This window comes from Ananas comosus, linkage group 10, assembly GCF_001540865.1.
Source record: "Ananas comosus cultivar F153 linkage group 10, ASM154086v1, whole genome shotgun sequence".
Classification (NCBI taxonomy): domain Eukaryota; kingdom Viridiplantae; phylum Streptophyta; class Magnoliopsida; order Poales; family Bromeliaceae; genus Ananas; species Ananas comosus.
Window position 1 is genome coordinate 8523258 of NC_033630.1, and position 20610 is coordinate 8543867.

At 39.6% G+C, this 20610-nt stretch overlaps 1 protein-coding gene across 1 annotated transcript; it reads left to right on the forward strand.

Annotated features, from left to right (window-relative positions):
* On the forward strand, positions 10330 to 19196 carry LOC109716417 (conserved oligomeric Golgi complex subunit 4). Its single transcript, XM_020241846.1, has 2 exons — positions 10330 to 12187; positions 18239 to 19196. The coding sequence occupies exons 1-2, from the start codon at positions 10481 to 10483 to the stop codon at positions 18866 to 18868; spliced, it is 2337 nt and encodes a 778-aa protein (XP_020097435.1). The 5' UTR covers positions 10330 to 10480; the 3' UTR covers positions 18869 to 19196.

Here is a 20610-nt window from a genome sequence, read left to right on the forward strand (position 1 = left end):
CGACCAAGTTTACGGAATACTTGACCTTGATTGCCGGAAAACTTAATGAGCAAATCCGCGAGATTCTCTGAAGTGCCAATCTTCTCATTCTCCAACTACGCCGCCTTTTTGCAACCTCTGTTGCATCAGAACGACAACTTGTCGTAGAGTGAAATTGTTGGAGCGATCAAACTTCTCGATCTCAAATTCGTTGACGTCTTAAACACTCAAACGAACACTCTGGCTCTGATACCAGTTTGTTAGAACTAAAACCGAGAAGATCTAGTTCGTCGGATGCGAAAATACCAAAAGAGATTTGAGAAAGAGAGAAGAAAAATAAAGCACACAATATTTACGTGGTTCGGCCAACGGCCTATGTCCACGGGCGAAGACGGAGCGAAAATCTTCATTATAATCAAAGTGGTGTACAAAATATGCCTCTCTCATAAAATTCTAATTCCAAAAATACACCCATATTCTCTCTCTCATCTTCCGCACTAAATCAATAGCAGAAAGGGTATATTTATAATAGTGGTTAAATCCTAATACGATTAGGAATACAAACCCACTAAGATTAGGAATATCTCAATAAAATTAGGCATAATCTAAACTTAACTTAATGAGATAATCAAAATAGAATAGGGATAGAAAACCTTGAGGTACTAGAATTCAAGACATATCTAACATAAGAATATTTACTATTAAAAATATTGTATATGGTTTAGTTATTAACCTGAAGTACTGCGTTTTTCTAAAGCTTGAGAGAGATATAGAAATTTCAAGCATTGCTTACATAAATCATGTGCTAAGCTTTTGCTTTTGCTTTTGTTTTTACATTGATACATGGTTATCTAGGTGTAATTAATTAAACCAAACTATCAGAATTGACACCAAAGTATCCCCAGTGCCCAAATGCAAAGAAAAGGAATGCCATGTAACATTTTGCATTTTCACGTACAATTAGCTTTATAACATATTGAATTTAAAATTTTATTTTTAACTTGCTTTTGTAAACTACATCAAAAAATTCAATTCAATAATTATTGATAATCTTATAAGATCCTAATAATTTTCTCAACTTACTATTGACTCAAGACCCTAAGACTAAGAATTAGTGGTTGAGTGGTTGACGTTCGACAGCAACAAACATATTATTTGGACATTGGCCTCCAACAACCTTCCTATTTCATCTTCTAGCAATGCAGGGTAAAAAGGTCGAATCTTTCCCTTTTCTCGCTATAGAGTTTAGATATGGTTTGTTAATATTCTTTGGGCAAAATGCCTTTCTTTCTTTAGACTTCAATATCTCTTTCTCTTTTTTATTTTCCAATTTGATATGGCGGCAGTGGTGACAGTGTCTTCATCGCCATAGGATTTGTTGGAATCCTAGCGGCGATGTCCCAAGTCACAACCAAGAGTTTGACAAATTGAATATATAACATAACTTGCTTTACAGTCCTTTGAATAAAACCAATCAATCGGTGTTGATGGCTTTCTGATACTCATGCAAAGGGAAAAAAAGAGTCAGGAATTTGACAAAGCTGAATACCATTAAGTTCTGTATAGTACCGTATCTTGCTTCTAAATAAATGTATTATATCTATATTTTATTATGGTATTGTAGGACTTTACCTAAGCGGTGGTTGGATCAGATCTTATTCTTCTGTTTTCATAAGAAAAACATTGAATCCATAATAAACTAACTATGATTGAAATAGAGAGTTTAGCACTGACGTGCTAAGGATATCGAAAAAAGGTTGTTATTATGAACAAAACTACTTTTATAATGAACAAATCAAATTCATTAAATCTAATCAAATTACACCTGAAATCATACGGTACATTAAAAACGACATATTTTGATTCTACAAGTTTTCTAGGAAGAAGTTATGCAACTTGGCTTTGTGTAAAAGCGTATTTTATTGGTGCAGGAACGTATTTGATTCTATTTCTATTTCTTCTTTAGCATTTTGTCACGCCCTGGGGTCCCTTTTTAATGCGGAAATGTCCAATTTTTTTTTTTAAAGCCTTGACCCCAAGGGATATCAGATCCGCCACAAATACAGGAGATCCAATGTTCACACGGACGGAGTCTCCCCTATATTTATAGCCCACTAGCAACAATAACTCGTTGGGCCCAACTACCGGCCCAAAATGCTTAAGCCCAGTTATTATATACCCAATCACATCCCCATTCCTATTTGATGTAGGATTATTGGGGTGTGACAGACTCCCCTCGTTAAGGCCCTGACGTCCACGTTAGTCAAATCACACACACAGCCCAAGATCACTAGGCGATGTGTGACTCGTCTCGACCCTGACTCAGCCGAGACTCGCCACACATTTTTGGCTGGTGAATTGGCCCTGATACCAAATGTAACGACCCAGCCTACTAGCAACAATAACTCATTGGGCCCAACCACCGGCCCAAAATGCTTAAGCCCAGTTATTATTACTAGTGTCTAAGTCTCTAATATACCCAATCACATCCCCATTCCTATCCGATGTGGGATTATTGGGGTGTGACACATACAACATGTATTTACATTTCTACAAGAAAATCTTTTAAAAACTGTTTTCCACCAGAAAACCTTTTTCATTAAAAACAATCTACCACGAAGGGTAGAAAATCATTTACACAACTCACAAACAATTATAAAAGACACAATGTTTAACTTTATAAATCCGTAAACATTTAACCGAAATAAAACCACTGAACCATAATGTCTAAGTCATTTATTTTGAATAAGCAAGGATAGAAACTAAATTAAATCGACTGGATCGGAAGGTCTATCGACCGCTACTAACGTGTCTCACGCATCGTCCCGACTCTGACCCGCAACATCACCTGAAAAATGGTGGGGGGGTGAGAACATGTAAACATGTCTCCCCCTCGCAGTGGGTACCGCAAGTCGATGAAGGCGATGAGTACTCACCGGTACAAGAAGAGATAAATAAAGTCATGAGCAGATATCACAAATACAGTAGCAATAATATTGAAAGGAAAGAGAACAGTAATAGAACATATAACTACCGCTACTGTAAGTAGAACATAATGCATACATGGATATCATAACTACAGTAGCAATGATGTAGGGGTAAACAACATTGCAAAGGAATATAACTAGCCGCTATTGTAATACAGGACAAAGTGCAAATATGCATCAATCGGACGATCAGTCCCAAAAAATACCCAATCAAGAAGCTGCCATATCGGTCCAAAGACCTCAGGCAATGCCACTACCGCTCTAGCAGGGATGTGACACGAGCAAATGACCGCTGGTGTCTCCCAGGGATATAGCCCAGCAATAGGCCGCTGAGCTCACGGGTCGGATGTACGACCACTTTTTCAGAAAATAACACTCTCCTACGGTGGATCAAACCGCTAGTGTACGTGAAATGCATATAAGCATTGGCGATTGATGCAATATGCTCAATAGCCCACTATCGGCGGATAGCCGAAGAAAAGTCCAACAAAGAGTAACCGACCAACTAAGTCAACCTCTATCTCAAGGATAGAGCAATATCAGAGTAACTGACTAACCAGGTCATCCTCTATCTCAATGATAGAAAAAATATTACCGACCAATCAGATCAAACAGAGCAAGTCATGCAATAGACCACTAGAAATGTCACCCACCACGAAGTCAAATAATGTAAAATAATGTCATGTAAGGATACTAGTGTCACCGACTATGAAGTCAACCAAAGTCAAGATCGTCTACTATAAACATGTCATGGTTGAGTTAATCATCAGGAATACCGCTCTACTATAAAATCATGACCATATGAAATAGGAGTACCCGTAGAGCAACGAACTACGAAGTCAAGTGGTATACGAAAGCTCAACCAACATTAAGTAAATGAAAAGAGGTAAAAAGGGTAGAAATCACTGAGCAAGCACCACTTTAGACTTCGGATCGAAGTACCAACCTGTATAAATATCACACCTGTCCTGACTGCGCAAGATCGTCAACCGGACCTATGGAGGGTCCACTGGGTCAGTATCTAACTCACAATAAGAAAACACTAAACTCACAACCCCACAATTAATCCCACGGGAATTAGTTTCCCAAATCCAACTGCCGTAACTCGCCGGAAGTCTCGAAAATCGCACCGGGACTCCACCGGGCCCACGAAGTGTCCCGGAACTCACCGACTCGCGCCACGAGTCACCCGTTGACATACAACACCATAATAAAGGTGTCCTGGCAGCAAACACGTAAACTCACATCGAAACGATTATCGTTGAATAACTATTCCTATCCGGGTTCCCGAAAGTGTCAATTTCAACACCGAAGCCCACCATCGCTCACCCGTCGTCTCCGAACCCACAAAACGACGTAAGTAACCAGCTAATAAGGCTCAGCGGCAAGGTACATTATATTAAGGCATCGTCGGAAGAAATCCGAACCGAAACCGCGTTCCGTCAGCGAATTTCGCCAAAAAACGAACAAGAAATCGATATTCGATTTTCGCAAAGGCCTCAGACCTTGGACAACTAGTCCAGAGATCAGCAGACACCGGCACACACTACCCACAGCAGCCACGAAGTGTACATTTGCAGAAAAGTCCCTACAATCACATAAAATCACATTTATGTGATTTTATGTGATTTTTGGGGTTTTACGGCTTGACAGCACAAACCGAGGGTTTTCGAGGCTGGCCGAGACACACACTGATAGGTCTCAACGTGCCAGAGGTCGTGCTCATGATCTGGAGCATGGCCGTCCATTGTGGAGAGCGCGGGAGTGTCACTAAGTTCAGCGAACTACGCGCTGAACCTAAACTGCACTTAACTCGCAAATCGGGGGCTTGTTGACCCCAAAGGAGATGAGCATGATGATTGGCACTGATTAAGATCATCATGCTAACTTCTGAAAGCGTCGGGGTGCCCTCGGGTCGCCGGAACAGTGACCCGAACCCAAAACGATGCACACAACAGCTTAAATAAAGCTTACCGGGTCACTAGAGCTCGGTTGGTCGATGGCGGCTGGACGGCGGGTGCGCCGGCAACAGGTGGTTCTGGCCGGTGTGGGGAGGACGGCGCTTGCGTCGGTCGACTATGGGAGGCAGCCGGAGGGGCGGTAAAGCAAGGCGAGCCCGCACGGCTAGGGCTCGGGCTCAGGGAGCGGCGGTGGCCACGGTGACCGGCCGGGCGCGCAAAGGCGACGGTGACAGGTTGCCGGAGGCCGGAGGGAGGCGGCGCTGCCGGTCCTAGGCGGCGGCGGCGTGAGGGAAAGGATTTGACACACGCTCGGCTCGAACTTGCTCTAGGTTGCCTGCAGGTCTCCAAGGTGGTGACGATGGCGTGCGGGGACGACAGCGACCGGCAGGGGAGGTCGACGAAGGTCGGAGGGAGGCGGCGTGGTCGGCCCTAGGCAGCGGCGGCGCGAGGGGAGGGAGTAGACTCGACCTCGGCTCGAGCTAGCTCGGGTTGGCCACAAGTCACCCAGATGGTGACGGTGGTGCATGGGGACGGCGGCGACCGGTAGGGGGAAGTCGCCAGAGATCGAAGGCACGGCCACGGGAGGTTCCCGAGGTCGATCAGCCCTCCAAGGTGGCTGCTCGGACAAGGTGGTGAAGGTTGATGATGGAGGGCGTGCTTGTAAGGAAGAAGCGACCGATTCCAACGGCTGGCGGCGTGCATAGGCAGTCAGGGTGCATGCGGCTAGGGTAGGGGGAAATGAGGGAGGCGGCTAGGGCTCAACTCGGGTTGCTAGAGGGCTAGGGTTAGGGTTTGCATGCTGAACCCTAAAGCCTACATACATATATCAAGTGAAACTTGCGTGATAGCCTTCCGATGCTCCGTATTTCCAACCAAGTCTCTCGCATTACGAGTATTTTGCGCGTACACATCTCGACGTTCGAAATCACGCAAAATGGTACATAAAATATAGGGAGTTTTGAGAATTTTTCGTTTTGCCACTTTCGACCCCTTCTCGATCTTCGAGCGATATCAAGAGATCCGTCTGTTGGATTTGCGAATGGACTGCGCCAGCGCATTCAGTACGACCGGGGCATCGAAATTTCTACTTTGTTTCGCCAGATTTGGTCGCCGATTTGTGATGAAACCTATCCTCTCTCAACACCCCAAATATACCCCTATATATATACACACAAAATTCAAAATTCAAATTCGAATTTCCTTTATTAAAATCTCAGATATTACACATTTTCAGTAATTGTCACACCTCGGGGTCCTTTTTTGAAAGCCAATTCGAAATCGGGCTATCTTTATAAATCAAAATAAGCAGAAAACTGTCCTTCTTTTTATTTAAAACCTCAACCCCCCAGGGTGCAATAGATCTGCCATAAATACAGGAGATTTCCAAAACAAACGGATAGAGTCTCCCCTATATTTACACGGTATGTCACATGTACAATTGTCAACCACGACCTCCACTCACACAAATAATAATCACGAGTCACAAAGGTTATCATTTCACAAGTTTCACATCATACAGCTAGCCGTCCTTAGTCACAACTGTTCTACATCAATTTCACATTCATTCATACTAGTTGAAAATGTCTCCCACACGAAGACTTCATTTGAAAACCTAACTTCAGCAAAAAATCACGAAAAATCATTTTGGAAACTGTCCCCCACCGTGGGACCTTTATTTTGGAAAAACGCTACCACGAGGGGTAGAAAGTCTCGAGAAAATCGTTTGAAAGCCATTTTCCATACAAAAACTTTTATTTTGAAAACGCTACCACGATGCGTAGAGTACCACGTTCGAAAACTGATTCCAAAGCCACAAAAATCCCAAAACCATTAGTATCCAAAATCTTGAGTATCCAAAACACATAAATACATCACCCAAAAATCTGCAAGTGTAAAACACCAACTGATCCACAAGTATCATCTACTATCAAGTGTAGGGGTAAACTATACTATCACCTATATGTCTAATGCTATGTATGAAGTAATTAAGAACGTATACCGTAGATCGAGACCTCTATGACCACCCACTAGTTACGGCCTCACGTTGCGTCCCGACCAATCCCACCCACGTCACCTGAAAAAAGTGGGAGGTGAGAACATGTAAACAAGTCTCTCCCTTCCAGTGGGTACCGCAAGCCGACGAGGGCAAGCTATATCCATCGACAAATTGAGGGATAAACAACAGTAGTAACAAGTAAATTGGGTATGATAACAATAAATAACGTTCACCGATAATCACCAAAGATTGCTACTACTTTAAAATGATGTAATAAGGCAACAGCCAAATAGTCAAACTAGTGCAATAGCAATGATAACTGAACTGACAACAACCGTAATAATGGTACGAATAATCGCTACTGCAAAGAGAGATAGAGAAATGACTATGGGTCAACTGCAACTGATAGCACAAGTATACCCAATCTATACTGTCGTGTCGGTCTAAGCACCTCAGGCAAACCACAACCGCTCTCTCTAGCATATAACCCTAGCAAATGGCCACTGGGCTCACGGGTTGGCAACCAACCACTTTTTGGAAAAGAACACCTTCCTGCGGTGGATCAGACTACTGGTGTTCGTGAAATGCAGTCGAGCTGTGGCGATCAATACGAATATGATCAATAGCCAACTGTCAGCGAATAGCTGACAATCTCTGCCCCTCAAGGCACACTGACCAATAGGTCATCGAACTGTAAGGGAACACGAGTACTGACTACTCATGTCAACTATAAAAAGAGAAAAATGAAACTACAAGACACTAAATTGATACACTTTAGGGTGCGTTTGGTTTGAGTTATCCTGGCAGGATTACAGGCAATCCTGCCAGGATTACTGTGTTTGGTTCATCCGCTATGTAATCTAGTTATTAATGTAGCATTACAAATCGAGCAGGATTACACCGAAAATATTAACAAGAGGGGGGTCGTGTATCTTACATTACTGAAAACCTGTATGTAACGACCCAGCCCACTAGCAACAATAACTCGTTGGGCCCAACCACCGGCCCAAAATGCTTAAGCCCAGTTATTATTACTAGTGTCTAAGTCTGTTATAAACGCAATGACAACCCCTTTCCCATCTGATGTGGGACTATTGGGGTGTTACAGACTCCCCCCGTTAAGGCCCTGACGTCCTCGTCAGTCCAATCACACACAGCCCAAGATCACCAGGCGATGTGAGACTCGTCTCACTAGCCCGTCATCCAGACCCTGGCTCAGCCGAGACTCGCCACACATGTCCAGCTGGTGAACCGGCTCTGATACCAAATGTAACGACCCAGCCCACTAGCAACAATAACTCGTTGGGCCCAACCACCGGCCCAAAATGCTTAAGCTCAGTTATTATTACTAGTGTCTAAGCCTGTTATAAACCCAATAACAACCCTTTTCCCATCCGATGTGGGACTATTGGGGTGTTACACTGTAATACTACATATTATGTAAAATGACAATTTTACCCTCTAACTCTCGAAACCCTTTGAATACGTTATTTTAAAAAAATTAATTTAAAATTTTGAATTGTCAACTTTTAATTTTTAATTTTTAAGTTTTAATTTAAATTTTAAATTTTAAATTTTTAAATTTTTAATTTTAAACTTCAAATTTAAATTTCAAATTTTAAATTTAAATTTTAGATTTTAAATTATAATTTTTAAATTTTTTATTTTAAATTTCAAATTTCAAATTTTAAATTTTAAATTTTAAATTTTAAATTTTAAATTTTAAATTTTAAATTTTAAAATACAAATTTGTATTTTAAATTTTGAATTTTAAATTTATATTTTAATTTTTTATTTTATATATATTTATATTTAAATTTTAAATTTTAAATTTAGAAATTTATATTTATATTTTAAATTAAAATATTAAATTTATATTTTAAAATTTAAAAAATTAAATTATTTAAAATAAAATTTGGTAAAAAAAATATTGTTTGTAAACAGTAAGAAAAAGTTTACGAAATATGACGAAGGGCAATTTTGGAATAGACTATACTTTATTGTCTAAATTATTAAATTTTATAGACAGAATCAAACATAGTAACGTTATAAATGCTGCAATCCAACATTACATTATTGTATTAAACTAAATGCACTAATGCATCGTCAGTAGTAATCTCATTTAGAAATCCAAGATACCTGGATATATCAAAATACTCTGTAATATTACATAACTCGAATCAAACGCTCCCTTAAGGGCATGTTTACTTCACCGAAAGTGTAGTATTGAAAGTGATACTTTTAAAAAGTGACGTCTTATCGGTTGTTTGGTTTACGAAAGTGAATATAAAAGTTACTTTACGAAAGTGGGCTGATAAAGTGAGTTATAATTAAATCTCACTTTTTTGACTTCGGCTCAAAAAATTTGGAAGTCACCGAAAGTGGAGAGCTTAGCTAAGAGGTTATATTTGGTCTTAACTTTAATATTTAAATTTATTTTTAAAGTTTAATTTCACTTTAAATTTGAATTAAAATTATGATCACATTTTGAATTTTATTTGTGAATTAAAATTCAACATAAAATTTTAAATTCAAATTTATGTCTTTATATTTAAATTTAAAATTTAAAATTTTATTTTTATTTAAAGTTGAATTCTAGAATTTAAATTTAAATTTTTAAATTTTAAATTTTAATCAAATTATTTTTAGTTAAGAACTTCAATTTGAAATTTGAATTCAAATTGTTCCAAGTGTAAATTCAAATTATTGACTGAAATTTAAATTTAAAATTCAAAATTTTAAGTTAAAATTCAAATTCAAAATTTAAATTTGTTATTTATATTTAACTTCAATAATGAGTTTCAGTCTGAATTTGAATTCAAATTATGAATTCAAATGTTCGATTCCAATTATGATTTAAACTAATATTTTAATCTAAATTTAAATATTAATATAAATTGTGAATTCATATTTGAATTCAAAATTTAAGATTAAAGAGTAAATTAATATATGATTCAAATTATAAATTCAAATTTGAATAAATGTTCTAATTTTTGTGTTGAACTTTTATTTTAAAATTTAATTTCTCTTATAAGTTATAACTTAAATTTTAAATTCAAATTGTAAATTAAATTTATGTCTTAAATTTTAATTATAAATTCAACTCAGATTTAAGTTTAAATTTAAGAATTCTAAATATTAATTTAAATTTAAAATTTTAATTTAAATTGTAAATATAAGTCGTTTGTTTATATTTTTACCTCTTTATATATAATTTAATAATCAAAAAATATAAAATTAAAGTTTTAATTTTTTATTTTATAGCAACTAAATAATAAAAGTCACTTTTATAAAGTGACATTTTCTATTTCGTCGACTTTCAAGTAATCAAATATGCCCTAAACTACGGAATATTAAATTAAGAAAGTGGGAAATCAGGTAAGAAAGTGAGAAATCAGGTATTTTGAAGTTTTTCTAAAACAAAAACGACGAAAACGAAAATAAAGAAATACAGCCAAACTGCCTTCCTACCTCCCGACTCTCGAGTCGCGAGACTCCTCATTCTTCCCCAAATCTTCCTCAGCTCCTCTCCCGGGCGGATCTCGCTGGCCTCCAAGATGGCGGTGGCGTCCGCCTCCCATCCTTCCGCGCCGCCGCCCTCCGATCTGTCTGCCGACGGCCCATCCTCTCCGTCGTCGATCGACTTCGGGTCCCCGGAGGCCCTGTCTCAGATCCGGTGCTTGACGGACGTGGGGGCGATGACGCGGCTCCTCCACGCGTGCGTGGCCTACCAGCGCGGCCTCGACCTCCGGCTCGACTCGCTGCTGTCGTCCCGCCCCGACCTGGACCGCCACCTCGCCTCCCTCCTCCGCTCCTCCCCGCCCCTCCTCTCCCTCGCCCGCTCCGACTCCTCCCTCCTCCTCTCCTCCGCCTCCTCCCTCTCCCTCCTCGCCCTCTCCCTCTCCTCCCGCGTCCGCCTCCTCGACCTCGCCCGCTCCCGCTCCCTCTCCTCGCTCCGCCTCGTCCTCTCCTCCCTCCACCGCTTCCGCTCCCTCGACTCCCTCCGCCGCCACCTCCTCCCCTCCTCCCCCTCCGACGACGACCTCCTCGCCGCCGCCCAATCCGTCCACTCCTTCCTCTCAGCCGGCGCCGACGACGACGCAGACGCCCCCTCCCACAATCCAGATCCCGCTTCCCCCGACCCCGATGCCGACCTCCGCCGCGAATTCCTGGAGCTCCGGCGCCGCCTCGAGTCCCTCGCCCGCCGCCGCCTCGCCGACGCCGTCGACCGCCGCGACCACCCCTCCGTCCTCCGCCTCCTCCGCCTCTTCCCCCTCCTCTCCCTCCCTGACGAGGCCCTCCGGACCTTCGTCTCCTACCTCCGCAAGATCGTCGCCCTCCGCTCCCGCCTCGAATTCGACCACCTCGCCGAGCTCGCCGACAATGCCGATCCCGCCGCCGCAGCAGCCAATCGGCCCGACTTCGTCGGCTGCCTCACCAGCCTTTTCAAAGACATCGTCCTGGCGGTCCAGGAGAATGACGAGATCCTCCGTGAGCTCTGCGGTGAGGACGGTGTCGTCTACACCATCTGTGAGCTCCAGGAGGAGTGCGACACCCGCGGCACCCAGATCCTCAAAAGGTACACGGAATACCGCCGCCTCCCGCGCCTCGCTGCCGAGATCAATTCCTACAGCAAGAGCCGCATCCTCTCCTCAGGCGTCGTAGGCGTCGTCGGCGCCATTGAGGGCCCCGATCCGCGGGAGATTGAAATCTACCTGGAGGAGATCCTCTCCCTCACCCAGCTTGGCGAGGACTACACGGAATTCATGGTTTCTAAGATCCGCGGGCTAGCATCGGTGGATCCCGAGCTCGGCCCGCGCACCACAAAGGCGTTCCGGAGCGGCAGCTTCTACCGGGTTGTGCAGGACCTGACAGGCTTCTACGTGATCCTCGAGGAGTTCTTCATGGTGGAGAATGTGAGGAAGGCGATAAAGATTGATGAGCGCGAGGCAGACAGTCTCACGACCTCAATGGTGGATGACGTGTTCTTCGTGCTGCAGAGCTGCTGCAAGAGGGCAATCTCGACGTCGAGCATCAACTCGGTGCTCGCGGTGCTGAGCGGGGCAATGAACTTGTTGAGCAACGAGTATCAGGAAGCACTGCAAGAGAAGATGAGGGAGCCCAATTTGGGGGCGAAGCTGTTCTTGGGCGGTGTTGGGGTGCAGAAGACTGGGATGGAGATCGCCACTGCTTTGAATAATATTGATGTGAGTGCAGAGTATGTTCTGAAGCTGCGGCATGAGATTGAGGAGCAATGCACAGAGGTAAGTTGGTGCTTTTCGATCTGCTTCTTATGGCCTTTCTTGCTTTCTGAAATTATTTATTGGTAGAAAAAAAAGTAAACTCTCGCTATTTCTTATAACTTGTTGTGGATAGACTAATGTTTGATTTTCTAAATTGCTTTAGTCGGTAGTAGGGCTGGCAAATGAGCGAGCCGGCTCGCGTTCGACTCGCGTTCGACTCGATATTTGGCTCGCTCGAGCTCGACTCAAAATTAAATGAGCAGAGTTTGAACAAAAAAAAAGGCTCGAAATTCATTTCAAGCCGAGCTTGAGTTTTACTCGGCTCGTTCGAATTAGGCTTGAAAAGCTCGAAAAGCTCGAAATATATATATATATATATATATATATATATATATATATATATATACACTATGTTATCGAAAGTATAGAGGATATGATGCTTTCGATTTTTTGATTTTTAGATCAACTAATCATTTCTTTGAATTAATACTATTATTATCTTGTAAGGACCACTCAATCTTAGGGATATTATTTAATCCTAGGGGAGACCGCAATCATCCCAACCATACAATTCTTAATCAAAGGGTCAAAAATTCGAAAATATCAAATCCTCTATATTTTCTATAGCACAATAATTCTACAATATATATATATATATATATTGTATTAAAAAATATATAAATATAATATATTTTAATTATATATAGGCTGAGTGAATAATCTGAATTTAGTTAAAATTGGGCCAATATTATTGGCCCATAAAAACAAACCCAATAGACAAATAAAAGAGTAAAATTTTACTAAATTTATATATTCTTTCTTTCTTTCTTTCTTTCACATAGCTCTAAATTTTCAGTATGTTTCTCTCTTTCTCTTTTTTTGTCTCTCACCCTATGTGGCCAAGCCGGAAGCCTTCTAAGTTACCAAGTAGCAACATATGCCTGCCGGTGCCTATCTTGCTATTAATTATATGCTTGAGAAAATATACAGAATATTTTTAAAGTAAAAAATTATTATTCATATAAAATTTTAATTTTAGTTATATATGATTGGATAGTTTAATCCAATATTTATCTATATAATTTATTTATTTTTGACTGTATAAATGAAAATGAATAATATGGAGATTGAAGGCGGAAGAAAAGACATGTGAGGCTGAAAAGATTAGATATTCAACTCATAAATTTTTTTTTTCATATTATAATACTATATTTTATATAATTATTTTATACTTTGAACTATTTGACATATTTTTGTATCAAATTATAGATAATGTTCTATACAAATTAAATTATTGATCGTATGATGTTGAGAATTTCAAGCGGCTCGTTTAGGGCTCGAGCTCGCTCGACTTGAAATTAGGCTCGCTCGAGCTCGGCTCGAATTAATTTCAATCCAAGCTTGAGCTTAAATTTAGGCTCGAAATTAATTTCAAGCCGAATTTGAGCCAAGATAAGCTCGCTCGAGCTCGGCTCGTTTCCACCCCTAGTCGGTAGCATCTTTTGCTTCATGCAGCAAGAGGAGAAGCTGAAATTTGGAGTTCTTTGTAGGGCAATGCTGCCGCTCCGGATAAAACAATTTAGATTAAAACATTTGGAAAATCATATAAAATGGAAAAACTAAGAAATAGAGAAGCACGATATTATTGGTAGTCTCAAATATTTAAGAGGCATTCTTACCTTGAAGCATCTTTTGGTGCCATAACAATTGCAATGGCTTCAGGCAACATTACCTAATCATATTTCAGCAGTAAGTGCAAACTGCACGATAACAATAAGACCATAATAACTTAATTTAGATTAAAACATCAGTTTGAAGTGTATCATAGCAGAAGACGGATCTAGCTTTGAAATAACCTACCTGGTAAGAATACTGTGTGGACATCAATTGATGACATGAAACATGACTGAGTAGGATGAATCTGCACAGTGAAAAATAAACATTAGGTCAATTATGTGGTAACAATGTCTCTGTCTCTTTAAGGAACAAAATACGTATGCCGTTTCTCCAATGAGTTGATAGTTTAGAATTAAGATTTAATGTGTTAAAAACTAACAAATGGAAAAGGTGTATCAAGGTACTTTGTATATCACTAGAACAATAGCAGGTGAGTTCTATGAAAAATAAATAAAAGGAGAGCAGTGACAAGGTAAAAATATACAAAATGCAGTAGAGATGTTGAGAACATTGACAACGTGTTGGAAAAGAATTGAATAGAAAGATAAATTGATACACAGATGTTATCAAAGTATATGTTGCTTGGGATAAGTAAAAAGAGTACAGAGTTGGCAAAATGCATTGTCAGATCATACCGGTTAGCCTTGTAAGTTCTCAATAGATCAATACTAGCAACGAAAAGAAAAGAGGCTCTGCAATTCACTGTGGATGCAGTAGTAAATTTCTCCTGGGATTTAGACACCCTGTATGTTGTCAATCTATGAGGAACCTGCTCAATAGAAATTATAAACTATATGATTTTCCATGAACATAATGTGGATATGAGTTTTTCTAAAGATCCACTCCTGCAGGTGACACAAACATCAAAGCAACGAGAACGGGCGTAATGCAGCCCAAATAGGGGGTGTTTGAATGCACCCAGCTAAGTTTGTGTCCGGATCTATATTCAATTATGATATTTTGTTCATTTTAGGATTCAGGACGAAGATGGTTTCCTCGCTATTATTTAAAATTTGTTCATTACATAGTTATTTATTTCACTAGGTGTTATCTCTAGATAATTATAGTTCTCTTACTTAGAGGATTGTTAGGCTCTCAATCTTCAAACTAGTTTCTCTGGTTTCATCGTACAAACGCTATTTTGGAACTGCAATCTAGAGTTTAAGCCCATCCGACTTTATCCCCTAAACTTTCGTGAGGTTCTCTCTCTCTTCCTTCCACCATGCACATTACCGAATGGTCAAAGTTAAAGCATACCCCACCATCAAACTGCCTGCTTGAGGTGCACAAGACCCAGACAGATATTTTTGCAGAAACCCCTCTTCCCGGTGTTTGCTATAAATGCCCTTTAATGGAAACCAATCAACTTCCTCCATTACGTACAAGAGTCAAATCAAATGGAAGTCTACAAAATAGAGATCAGCATCCATAGTCGAACAGCAGCATCCTTTCAGTTTAGAGGGATATGTCAGTTACTTCCAAAAGTTAGGGATACGTCAGTTACTTCCAAAAGTTTGTGGGGATAGTCTTCAAGTTTAGAGGGATATATGAGTTACTTCCAAAAGTTGCAGGGATACACCAGTAATTGACACGCAAAGACATCCAAAATTCTATCATAGTAGAAGAGAAAAACAAGATGAAGCTTATACTGTCTAAGTTTATATCCTTGAAAAGTCATTTGTGACTCATGATTTCAGCAATTCAGATTGCAATAAACTCCTATTGATATTTGAAGGAAATTTGATTGAGAAACAATATGCGTAAGCAAATAGTAACTAATCAGCTTGATTGAACAGGAGCCCAGCCTAACACCTGATACGTTATTATTTGAGAGTCAACCAATCACCGAATCGTCAGGTGGAAAGGTTATGAGCATGTGTAAAGGCCAAAGTAATACTAGCTATGTTGTACAAATACCGATACGGAAATACGGATATGACACGATACGGATACGGTGATATGGCAATTCCTAAAAACTCTAGGATACGATACATGGGGTATACTTGAATAAAATATTACTTAAATATATTTAAATATATGTTAATTATATGTAACGATATATTGAGGACAATCATGATACGATTATATTAAGTAATATATCCTGATATATATTAACTTGTATAATCGTTCTAGCTTTGTTCATCATAAAAGATAATCAATCGTATGAAATAATAATTCAAAAAGTATCAACCAACTATCATCTAACTTGATCAAATGATAACAATAGATATTTAGTTGCACAAACTAGATAATTAGCAATTCATCACATATGTCTATTCTGTTAAGTTCTATTATATTAAATATTACTAAAAGAAAATATGCTAACACTTTAATATAAGCAGAAAAAAAAATCATTCTCTATGGGTTGACAAATTAGATTGGCTTTATTGATAAGTTCTAGGTTGACAAATTAGATAAAAGAAAGTAAAAGCTAAGTTGTAAACAACTGAACCATAACTTTAAACTGTGGAGATACAGCGAGAAAGAGTGCCTTCAACCATCCAAGAGCAAAAATAAAGAAGAAATAACAAATTGAAGAGAGATTAGCATTTTTCTCACTCTTTTCCTTATTATCGATGGGTTAGGATGTGGGCTTTCCAAAAAATTGAGTTCCGATCATTTTAAACCAAAAAAGAGCCCGAACGTATCCCCCCTGATATCTGAGCCACATCTGATATTTCTTTTTTGTTTTTGAAAATGTCAAATACTTTATTCCCATATCAGACATGTATCAGGCGTGTATCGGGCACGTATCAGTATTCGATACGGAAGCGGCGTGAAATTTGAAGTATCCATGCTTCATAGAATAATAGTAATATATGACCACATTGAAAGGTTTGAGAACATATCCACAAAGCCAAACTTATGTTAGAAAAGGCTGAAAGCACTATATTAGCAATTCACTAAAATCTGTAGGTCAAAGTCAACACTTACGCACAAAACACTTTCACAACACATCTTCCATGGAGGAGAAAGAGATGCAAGAAGAAATGGGCCACCTCACTAATGTTTATAAATCAATATGGCAATAACCTAAGACTTAGCATAAACAATTTGCATGCACATTGCTATAACTACGGGAGACCAAAACTAAACTATAAATTCTAGTACTCGTGTCAAATTTCCATATACATGAGTTTCTAGTACTGGTATCCCAACCGTCTTTTTAGAATCCTTAAAGATTGTATAAACTTCATAGAACAGTGTTGAAAACATGATGGGATTGCTAACTAGATAGCTATTTCATGGTGCTTCATTTGAAGTTTTAATATGTTTTGATACATTTCGTGCTATGTCTACGTCTAATTCTTCTCAAAACCATATGTTTTATATATTCAAAGGGGTTCTATCTTTGCATGATAATTTGATACGTGCATGCTGCATTACTGCATATTGAAATATCTACAATGGGTGCTCACTGCATACTGAAATATTTGCAATGAGTGTTAGGTATCTTTTCTTGGTTCTTCATGTGGTAAATGCAAATTTATACTAGTTAGGTTTGTGTTGTTGGTTAATTGCAATGCTATGTACGTTTTAAGTACATATATTTGCATTAGTGTGATTGCTTTTCTTGTATTAAATAGCAGTGTTCTATAAAGAAAAATGTGTTTGCTAGTTTGGCAGAAAGAACAAAACTAAGAAAGTTCATCCATAAGTGTCACTAACTGTGTAGAATTTGAGGAAAAACAACTGTAAAAGACTTGGTGCCAAATGTCGCTTACCAAATGTCTATAGCTAAAGAAGGCTTCCAACAATCATCATCCTTAGGGTTGTAATCTGGGCCGGGGTGGCACGACCCAGATTTTTCGCACCGAAACGGGCCACAAGGTGCGCCGCCTGGTGCGGATTCAAATCTGGCCGAGCCAGGACGGACAACCTTTCTTTGGACTTTACCACAACACTGCCCATGACATGAACCGAGCTAGGCCATGCCGGGCCACGGGCTGATCCGTCTTACTATATATTTTATGTTTTATTGTTTAAGTTTATATAGTTTTTTAATGAAATAAATAAGTTTCAGATGACTTTTGGCGTGCATTTGGATGCATGCCGGGCTGTGCCGGGCCACAGACCAAGAGTCTGCGGCCCAGCATGGTCTGCACCCATTGTACGGGCCGTGATGGGCCAGGCTGCGGGCTGACAGCCATGCCGGGCCCGGGCCCCTTTGACACCGCTAATCATCCTTCCTATCTCTTGTATAAGGAATACTTACAAAGTAAAGTAGCATGAAAACTATGGAGTTGGTTAAAATGTCCAAGCTGAGACAGCTTGGAAACTAATGCAAATGGAACATTTTGTGGCTTTTCGACACCGAACTGAGTGGATTTCTGTTTCTCCCCTTTTTTTCTGTACTCTTTTGGTTCCTACCTATTGATCATGTTTGCTCTTCAGGCATTTCCTGCACTGGCCGACAGGGAGAAGGTGAAGTCCTGCCTATCCGAGCTCGCTGAAATCAGCAACACCTTTAAGAAGATCCTGAATGCCGGAATGGAGCAGCTTGTTGCGACGGTGACCCCCCGCATTCGTCCCATCCTGGACACTGTCGCTACGATCAGCTACGAGCTCAATGATGGTGAGTACGGGGAGAACGAGGTCAATGACCCGTGGGTTCAGAAGCTCCTACTCGCAGTTGAGTCCAACATGGCATGGCTACAGCCCACCATGACCTCAAACATTTATGACTCCTTCGTGCATCTTGTCATCGACTTCATTGTGAAGCGGCTGGAGGTCATCATGATGCAGAAGCGGTTCAGCCAGCTTGGCGGGCTCCAACTTGACAAGGAAGTCAGGGCTCTGATCAACCACTTCTCCGAAATGTCTCAGCGTCCGGTTAGGGACAAGTTCTCACGCCTCTCACAGATATCGACGATTCTCAACTTTGAGAGGGTGTCAGAGATTTTGGATTTTTGGGGGGAGAATGCGGGGCATTTGACATGGCTTCTCACTCCGGCTGAAGTGAGAAGGGTTTTGGGCCTTAGGATCGATTTTAGACCTGAAGCAATTGCTGCTCTTAGACTCTGAGCTAATAGTTGCTTTTCTCTTTGCATATCACTATGATATTCTTTCCAGATTTGGCTTTATTTTTTGGTTGTAAACTTATCGTTTTGTGAGTGATGCATTACATTCAGCTTTATGTATACATAATAAGCAGGATGAATAGAAAAAAAAGGGGACAACATGCTGAGGGCGAAACTGTTTTCAACTCATCATGGATTTCATCATTTATAGTGAGACAATTGGCTTGAATTTAGCCTTCGCGGCTTTATTCATTAGTGGGCCCTAGAGGTGGACCTAATTTTGTAAAAATCTAAAATCTTTAGCTATTATATGACTGTTTTATTTTTCTTTCCGGGAAAATGCAGGGTAACTCCTGTAGAATGCTTTTCTTTCTGTCTCTCTGTTTTTCTCTTTATGGTTTTTCTGGTAAATTGTTAAATACTGTATGAGGTTGTGTAACATCCCAAAACCTCAAGCTCTCAAGGTTGCCTAGCTTATGAAATGAATCTTTTCGAGAAGTAGCGCTGAATTGCGTAACTACTGTTCGGACATGCAATAAAACAGCATACAGATAAATTGCAGGTCTTATAAATTTAACATGCATGTTCAAGATAATCATACTCAAATCAAAGGGACCGTCAAGTCGTTAAACTAAGCAAATCAATTTGACCGCCAAATCATTAAACTAAGTAAATTTAAATTCAAACTTAGCTTGAATTGACCATCAAGTTGTTAAATTGTGTGGACCAAATTCAAACTCAATTCGACTGCCAAGTCGTTAAACTGAGTGAATTACATTCAACCTCAATTTATTTTCGACCGCCAAGTTTATAAACTGAGTGTTTTAGTTTAGAAAATTCATGTACAGTGGACGTATGCCCCTGATTAAGTCATGTATACAGCAAATCATATTAATAAAATTTTATTTTTATACTCTCATCTCTTTTATTATCAGCATTCACGTTCGATCTCTTAATTGAGGGTTACTTAACACTGTCAGTATAGGGTAATTAACATTAAATTTTTTAGTCTTGCTAGAAGCCACGAACTGACAATCCTGATTTCAAAATAAAATTTATATAAATCTAATATGTACCATGAATGACCTTTCGTTGGAGACAAAGAGAGTGGCGGGGCCGGTTCATTCGTGGCGGTAAACAAAATGGCACCCCCGGTAGGACATGGCTTTACCCTCTATCTTTGAGACCTAATTAATAAATCCCGATAAAAAACCAATATATATGCATGTATATGGGGTAAATAGTATTGTTACCCTCTGAACTTTTGGCGAAGTTTCATTTTATCCCTCGAACTCCTAAAATGGACATCTAACACCCTAAACTCTAATATTTCATTCATGTTACCTCTTCCGTCAGTTTTCTGTAAAGCTCCGTTAACCAAATACTGACGAAAGAGGTAAAACGAATGAAATATAAGAGTTTAGGGTGTTAAATGCCTATTTTAAGAGTTTGGGGGTTAAGTGGAACTCGCCAAAAGTTCAGGAGGTAACAGTGCAATTTACCCTATAGGACTCCTGACTATAAATTATTTTATTATAATATGTTACTTATGGATTAACTACTAACCCTTAAATTAGTGATCATGCTTGATTTTGAATTTATATATATTTTTTATCCTAAAATAAATCATACCATAATTTATCCTACATTTTATTGTAATAAAATAAAAACGAAATAAATGAATTAGAGTGGCTTAAAGATAAGAAAAGTGCAATACTAACTACCTACGATGCTCGAACACTCTAC